This window comes from Populus euphratica, unplaced genomic scaffold, assembly GCF_000495115.2.
Source record: "Populus euphratica unplaced genomic scaffold, PopEup_1.0 scaffold317.1, whole genome shotgun sequence".
Lineage (NCBI taxonomy): Eukaryota > Viridiplantae > Streptophyta > Magnoliopsida > Malpighiales > Salicaceae > Populus > Populus euphratica.
This window is the reverse complement of record NW_011499952.1, coordinates 414,961-423,038: the sequence shown is the minus strand read 5'-3', so window position 1 is coordinate 423,038 and position 8,078 is coordinate 414,961. Positions and strand designations below refer to the sequence as shown.

Sequence of the window (8,078 nt, the reverse complement as noted above, 5' to 3'; positions counted from 1 at the left end):
TTTAAATTATAATAATAAAAACCATTACAACATCAAACACACGAAAACTACATTTGCTTGCGAGGTGCACGAGGCTCACCTGGCAAACAAACGCACACCAGATCATGACCATCAGGACACAGTTGGGAACTGCACTTTTTTATCAAATAGTAACGAGATTGTCCGACTATCTTTTGTTTTGCGCGTGTTTGTTGTTTTTTTGTAATAGATTAGGCGAGAGCTTCTTGTCAGTTGCCCATGCGGGGACTAGAAGTTTAAGAACAAGACCTGCGATTGTATAGGGTTTTTTCTGGACCCATTTATTCGCTATACTACAAAATACTAATGGGGCAATAATTCTGAAAAAAAATCAATTCCCCTTGTTTTGGATATGAAGCCTGAGAGCTGAGATTGGCACATGATTAGTTCCGATTGAGTAAAAGAACACAGCAAAAGTTGCATTGTTTTCTTTTGCGGTAAATAATATAATGAGAGATGTCTATGTCATAGCACGCTGCATCCAACCCAATGTGAAGAAAAGACTGGAATCAAGGTCCATAGATTACAAGAGCGGGAAAATGCAGTCACATGCAGTATAGCAACGAAAACTCTTCTGCGCAGTTTGCATTGAAGATTTACAAATAATTGGTACGGAAGAACTCTTTGAATGGTATGGTATTATCACACACAAAGTTAATGAAGTGCAACATTTACAGAGGGTAATCCTTCTCTGAGCTTACGGAAGTAAGATTTATACCTCTGTGCTAAACCAAACATGCCTAGAGTGCCCCCTGTGTGAAGCATCACCACTCGTGCACCCCCCTCCATTTCTTCCCTGCTAAGTTGTGTTGCCATTTCCCATGCAGCCAAAGTATACACAGGATCCACTAGAATACCAGTCTGCTGTGCAATTTGTTGGCATGTCTCTGTTTCTCCTTCCAAAATATTGCCAAATCTAACAGAGAGAGAAAGACTCGTCTCAAGTTGTTAACCAAAACAAATAATTCCAATTAAAAGATATCCTGAATAGATCTTACACTGTATATGCCCATGACATCACAGATAAAGACTTAGTTCTCAGTCTCCTTGAAAAAACACTTCCCTTCGGGGGACATTTATAACCCTTTTGCACTGACGTTAAACTAATAATTGTGAAGAAGGCTACACTGCATGCATGATCTCACAATTTATAAGTAGGTTACAATGAATAGCTGTGCAATTGTTACGGGCAACTCCTAAACAATGTTGCCAATTTACAGAATTAGTGAAACTAGCAGCAGAGACCATCAAGGAGGCTGAGTGATGTATACACTGGATTGAATAAAAAAAAAAAAAGGGCTCATCTTTTCTGACTCATTGGTCCAATGATAATTACCCAGTAAATATTATACAACCCAGGTCAATTTGTTTTTAATACGTTCTCTTCATCTCCTAGTTCTCCCCCACATTGCATAAGAAACTTCATAATCTAATTCTTCTACTTCCAGATTCAAAAAAAAAATGCCAGTTCTCTCTTTATTTCTCTGCTTCTGAATTTTGCATGGATATTATAACTAGAATTTTTTTTCGGAACCTTTTTATTACAATTCTGCGCATATATAATTGCTAAACAAAGGGTAAACACTTGGTTACATAGATTTAAGGGCAACAAAAAAAATGGAAACATTAAGTTTGAAAGAGCAAAATATGATAAGCACATTACGCACTTTCTCTGATGGCAGCGCGCAACCCAATGAACAACTCCATCTACTTCATTCAAGCAATGGTCAGTAAGATGAAAACCAAATTGTGTCCTGAAATCAGAAATTAATTTTTGCTCTTGTTGTCTGTATGCATCAATTGTATCAGCCAACATGACTGCAGTTACCTCCCATGGGAGCCTGAGAGGTCACAAAAAATAGTTAATAGTGTTGCCATTGCATGGTCACATAAAAACTCAATCCCTGGGAGTGGTAGGTAACACAATCATTCAAATATTTAGTCAGGTCAATTGAAGGCTCTAATAGAAACTGGAACATACCCTAAACATTTGGCTCCAATTCCCAAACCGATGGCTGTTGTTCCAGTGCCAGCATCTACAACCAGCTTTATCTGTCTCTCTTTTCCAAGTAAATGACTCTGGCATAGATACTGCACCAGGCGAATGACACCTATAAGAAAGAATCACGTTAAATAAGCCATTGTTGGAAGCACTAGCAACTGCATCAACGACAAGTTCCAACTGATAGTATAGAAATAATAAAAAAAAATAGTGCATTCTTAATCAAAGGGAACCAATACTCTCTTAAATCATTAAGCAAATAGATATTATGCACATTGTCAATCCTTGGTACACAGCCCAGAGCAGCAAAGAACAATCCAGAGACCATGAGGATATTGGCAAAGTTCAATGCACAACTAAACATTTCAAAGTCACGGCAATCCATAAGAACCATGAACATTTTTCTGGTTGTTCTCCTTGACCTTCATCAACTGTCAGTCAGTTCAAAAGAGCATAAAATAGGCCTCAGGTAAATCACCTTGAGATTCTTTGAGACAAGCATGTCAATTAAACATTGTGCTTCATCTATTACATTGTACGAGCATTAGCAGAGAGTAACTCAGAATCCTCAACATGATACCAAGATAAGAAAATCCCACGAGCCTGGGTAGTAGTGCCTCATTGGCATGATTACCAAGGATCTAGATTTCCAACCTGTCTTTGTACTTGCTCCCTAAAAGCTAACAATTACCCACAATAAGAAAAGGATTTCTCAGCAAGTATGCCTTCACATACATATACAGAAATAGGATTTCCACCTTACCTAGTAATGCTACAACATCCCCTGCTCCTTCATTGATGATTACAACCTTTCTTGGATGGTTCTCAGTGTTTCCATGAGCATCTATGTGCCCAGAGCATGGAGTACTTGACTGGGCTGATAAAGAAGACTCAAGGATGTCATTACAGCAAAAAATATGGCCAGTGTTGCTTGCCACCAATCCAGCATGACTCTTCAGCATATTCATCCGATGGGCATAAATAGATCTAGGAACATAAGTGATATCTCCATATATTGTTGAAATTAGGTTATAGCCGGTCAGAATTTCAGGCTGCTCTCCTCTCAGAAGCAAATGTGATTTTAGCCCTCTCTCAGCACATGAAACAGCTGTAAAATGCATATCTCACTAAGCCAAGCAAAATCTCATATTTATTTGTTAGAAATAGAAAATCCCATAAAACTCAGGCAAATGTCCTAGAGTCACTACAGCAAGAGATTACCTACCAACAGCTGCTGCGTGCGCACTTTGACAGCCTCCACATGTAACCTAGAAAAATGTCACAGTTGAAAGTTATTTGGTCTTCAAGGTCCCTAAAATTGAAGAGAGAATGGCTTGGTGAAGTCTATTGCATGCCATAATTCCCTAAAAACTACAGTGGATGTTTACGTGCATGAGCTGAGATCCCTTGAGGTTGAATCTAACAAGGACAAGCCAATCATTGACATAACTAAAATGCAAAACCAGAAACCAGCTGCTCCAGAAAAAAGCAAAACTACGCATATAATTCACAATAAAGGGGAGAAGCCCTGCATTATAACATATAATCGCTATCCTATATCCTTAAGGAATGCTAGCTTACCACATCAGTCACAGAATAATCTACAAGGAGGGGGAGCAATGCATCTAGTTTTCTCGCTTTATTACCATTTACCAACGGATGCAACAAATCATCCCTTACAACATAGAAGAAAGGATCTTCACTGCCCTTCTCCATCAAGTCATCACCAAAATATGGTCTGGTATTGTTCAAAAAGGATAAGTTACCGGATGGTCCATCCCTATTTCGTCCTTGCGATGGAAAAAGCTTTATTTGGTGAATTTCAGTATCTGGGATATGTAACATCCATCTTCTATTAAGCACCTTTGACATTAACTCTTCATCGCTCAGTTTAACTTTAGGAAGACCCTGGAAATGAATGGAAAATACATAATCTTTAAATGATTAACACACCTCTCAACGGTTTACTTCAGCAAAGGAAAAGAAACAAAAAATCAACACCAGCCCTTGCCCAGAAAAGAAACTTCAGGCCTTAACCAATAAATTTACTGGAGTTTGTTTTGCATTCTTTCTAGAATAAAAAAAAAAAAAACATGGAAGCAGAGCATACAGTTCCCGATTATTCCCTCTTCCCTTCTTCTTCTTCTTCTTCCCTACCCATAACAAAATATACTGTATGAGAAAATCTAAGCAACAATGTAAAGTCTTTACTCACTAATCACTTGGGCTGGCTATAACATTTACAATTCATGAAAAACAGAAAGAAATCTACAACGAGGGAAAGAGAAAAGGAACCTGAGAATGACTTGAAAACTGAGCCAAGCAATGCCCCGTTTTCATGGCCTTGATTGTTCTTATACTGCTTAAACCTTGTAGTTTCATTGCCGTGGCTGCCTGCCTGCCTCCAACTTTCAGTCTCTTTACACTCTAGTCTCGCAGTCCTTCCTCAAGAAGAGAAGACAGGAATCGAAACTAATTTTCTGGCTTCTGTTATGCCTTCGGGCCTTGCCTATCTGCGGGCTTCAGTCGAATAAATAACATACAAGTCCCTAAAGTTTTAAAATACTAATTACTCACTCCTCCAGGTTTCAGACTAACTATTTTATTATTTCTGATATTAAATGGACTAATCAGTTGATTCCAAACAACTGTAGGGACTAAGTTATAATTAACTCAACTTCAGTCAAAAGAAGGAGAGGGAAAAAATTCCGCCAATACGATGTCGTAGATGCATCGGCTCGTAACGATCAAATGAAGCAGGCCCTGGGGTTTTAGCAGGGGTTTTCTTTCTCAATCTTAAAAATGTCGACGGCGGATTCCCTGTCGGCTTCTGGACGGAGCTCGGAGAAGTTGAGCCTTCCATCTCTCCAATCCAAAATGAAAATAGACCCAGAAGGTTACGAAAAGAATCTGGTCTGGTTTACAGCCAATTCAAGTCGGCTGTGGAGCTTTTTCAACAGCAAGCAGCTCTCAATTTCTCCACAGCCTCCTGTATCTGCGCTGACCCGGCCATTTCCAAGCATCTCAGTGACCGCGCCACGTTTTTGGCTCATGTTACATCCTCTTACCCGAAGCAACTCGCTGAGTTTCTCAAATCGTCTGCTCGGACACTGCCTTCAGGTCTTCGGTATCATGATACTCAAGCGCTTATTCTACTGATTAACCGAAGGGCATACCCAACACCATTGTTACAAGTACTTGCAAATGTTTGAGTAAAGATAACACATGCGAAAGCCAATGGTTTAAATTAGTTAATAGAACAAGAAGTTCAACCATGACAAAACCCTCGTCACCGATCAGTTCAATCCTCAATTTCCCAGCGAAGGATTTCTTATGGAAGTTCTTAGGCTCAGTATAAACTTGTATAGCAGAAGCTGCCTACGGAGCAATTTTACAAGGTGCTACTTTGGACATTCTAGAAGTTCATTGTCAGGCATCTCAAGTAATATAACAATAGTCAGGTTGAATTTATTTCTGACACATTCCTTATCTCTAAACAGGCTGTTCTATCATACAAGCCCAGTCAAAACATTCTCTCTGTACTTTTTTGAATTGCCCATTAATTTGTGATTATTATTTTCTAATTTTGTGAATTTGATTGACATAATGTGTTTGTAGATGGTTGATATTAGTGAAAACACTAGCGTTATATATGGGGCTTCAAACACTGGGAAATAGGACATTGAGGAAATTGGCTTTTACTCATGTTGTTCATAGCATTAGGAGGATGAATAAGCAGCATAAAATGAGGCTAACAATCGGGTCCTTCAAAATATCCTCTTTTCCATGCTGCAGGTTTGTAATTTTTTGCAGCCTGGATTATGATTTATCTTTGTGCTTTCGTAGGTTTGGACCGGTTGTTTTTTTATAAAAAAATGTTCACGTAGCAAGATGATGAAGTATGAGCGAACAAAGCGCTTATTACCCCATGTGAACTTCACTGAAGGAAGGTGCGGTTTGATAATAGAACAGCAAATTCATCAGCTTTCTTTTCTTTTCTTTTTGATTTTGACTTCTTTTTTTTTTGTGGGGGGGGTTGTCATTTGTGCTTTCCAGTTTTTGAAACTTGATTGCATTTGTCAGAATCATGATTGCTGCTCTGTCATTTCTCCTTGATTATGAGAAGATTGAAGATGGTGATTGTGATGCTTCAAGTGGCGAAGATGATCCGAATCCTCAAACCGCTCAAGTTGTCATTAATAAAGAGTATCTATAAGGGGTCAGATACCCTATATTTTGTTTATTGCGAAATTCTAGAGGCAGCCATTCGACAGTAACTAGCAACCTGTGCTATCATAGTAGTCCACATGGCTAGTAACTTATTGCTAACTCGTTAAACATGTAGCTTGCCTAGAAGAAAATAGAAGAAAAAACAGAGCCACCAACATGAACATGAATCCCCAAGGTAACCCATCACTTTGGTCCTCTTACTCAATCTCTCTATCCACCCCAAAAAAACAGCACAACAGTATACGCAGCAGCCTAACGTCACATGAAACCGAACACCCAAATCAGCCTTAACTTGTGTTTTCAAGTTCCAATTTATATGGTCAATGGTATATTACCCAACCTCACCCCTTTCTTGTTGGCAGAATTGGCATTGATGCACTGAAGGAGATGTTATGATTAATCAAATTAAAGATTGAAAAATCATGGTTAGTTTACCATAGTTTGTTGTTTTTTGTTCAAAATTCCGGGCAAGCCATAAAGGTACAGTAGCTAGTAAAAAGAAAAGGAAAGCAACACTGCACCGTGTCATATGTAGCATGAAAAGGCAGCAAAGATTGTCATTGGAAAACAGCAATTCGAATTGTTATTCACTATTTTACCATCTCAAAGATGCATAGGTTTTTTCTCTTTGCCTATTTTACTCCATGTAGCTCCACAGAAATTCTGAACATCTGTATGTGGGATAAAGAGATTTTAGAATTCCATTTTGCTTGCAGGGGGTTGCTGAGAAGTTAATTTGTCGCCTTCAGACTTGCGATGAATGTTTTCAGGTGATTATGAGATCGTGGCTTTGGAAGAGTTTGTGGTGTGCCCTTTAGCATATGCACTTGCTTTTTTTTCCGACATGTTTTACAAATGGTTTTTGAGCTTATGTATCATATGTTGGGTAACACATATAATTATGCACGTGTCTATGTATACCTTATTTTGAGTTCTGAAAAATAACTGGGAAGTAGGTTCCTGGACAATGAGCAACAAGAATGAAGAAAATGTTAGAACACAATTGAGATTCCTTTTTTCCCAAAATGCTGAACTGGCTTGTATACTTTTCAGTTAAAATGGACATTTTTTATTGATGTCAATTTCTGTGTAAACTCCAGGTCAAGATGATGATGTTGAAAGTAATTGCTAGAACTGTGGGGTTCCACTGGTTGATTTTATTGAATTTTTATCCTTTTCTTCAGAAATATGCTCAGGTGTGGTGCTAGAATGAATGAAATTTACGCTGTGGCAGCAGAAAGATGGCCATGGCCTTTGTTACTTTTCCATTTTGATTGATTGAACTTAATGCTTTGATTGTAGTTTTTTCCCCTGCAAATTTACTGTCTCGGACTTCATCTTCTTCTGTTTCTCGGGTTCTCTTCCCTCCTCACTGTTTTGTTGTATCAGGTGCCTCCTGATGCAGATGAGCCACTGTTCAAACAAATAGCAAACCAGTTTGCACATGATCGTTCACGTCCCGAGGTATGCCCAGCAGCTGCTTTGTTATGATTTCATTGCGAAAATGAAAACAGGTTGTTTCTTTTGACTCTATTTGCTTGTTCCATGCCATATCTGTTGAACAAGAGAAAAACGAGAAAGCAGAACCGTTCCGGGGAAGAAAGCATGGAAATCATCAGAACCATGTATTAGCACGTCATGACGCTTCTTTTTTATATAGACAGGAAGGATATGGCGACGTAAACTTGCTAATGAAAGCTTCTACGTGAAGCAGCTTTTTATTAGGGTTAAATTTATTTTTAATATTAATATATTAAAACAGTCTATATATATATTGAAGTTCAAGAAAAACTTTAAAATTTTCGTAGACTTCGATGATCAAGGACTC

At 38.5% G+C, this 8,078-nt stretch overlaps 1 protein-coding gene and 1 long non-coding RNA gene across 3 annotated transcripts; one reads left to right on the top strand and one right to left on the bottom strand.

Moving 5' to 3' along the window:
- Positions 1–411: 411 nt before the first annotated feature.
- On the bottom strand, positions 412–4,547 carry LOC105138068 (Pyridoxal-5'-phosphate-dependent enzyme family protein). Of its 2 annotated transcripts, XM_011044061.1 has the most exons (8): positions 4,316–4,547; positions 3,602–3,928; positions 3,246–3,288; positions 2,784–3,128; positions 2,000–2,129; positions 1,686–1,859; positions 655–934; positions 412–572 (listed from the first exon to the last, which is right to left on the bottom strand). In XM_011044061.1, the coding sequence occupies exons 1-7, from the start codon at positions 4,400–4,402 to the stop codon at positions 673–675; spliced, it is 1,368 nt and encodes a 455-aa protein (XP_011042363.1). In that variant the 5' UTR covers positions 4,403–4,547; the 3' UTR covers positions 412–572; positions 655–672. The 2 variants fall into 2 exon arrangements, with proteins under 2 accessions (XP_011042363.1, XP_011042362.1); XM_011044060.1 differs by having other exon boundaries at positions 420–934; positions 4,316–4,546.
- Positions 4,548–4,781: 234 nt separating this feature from the next.
- Positions 4,782–7,716, top strand: LOC105138067 (uncharacterized). Its single transcript, XR_844714.1, has 4 exons — positions 4,782–5,970; positions 6,077–6,867; positions 6,967–7,020; positions 7,553–7,716. It is a non-coding gene; the product is annotated as an uncharacterized LOC105138067 (long non-coding RNA).
- Positions 7,717–8,078: the final 362 nt, after the last annotated feature.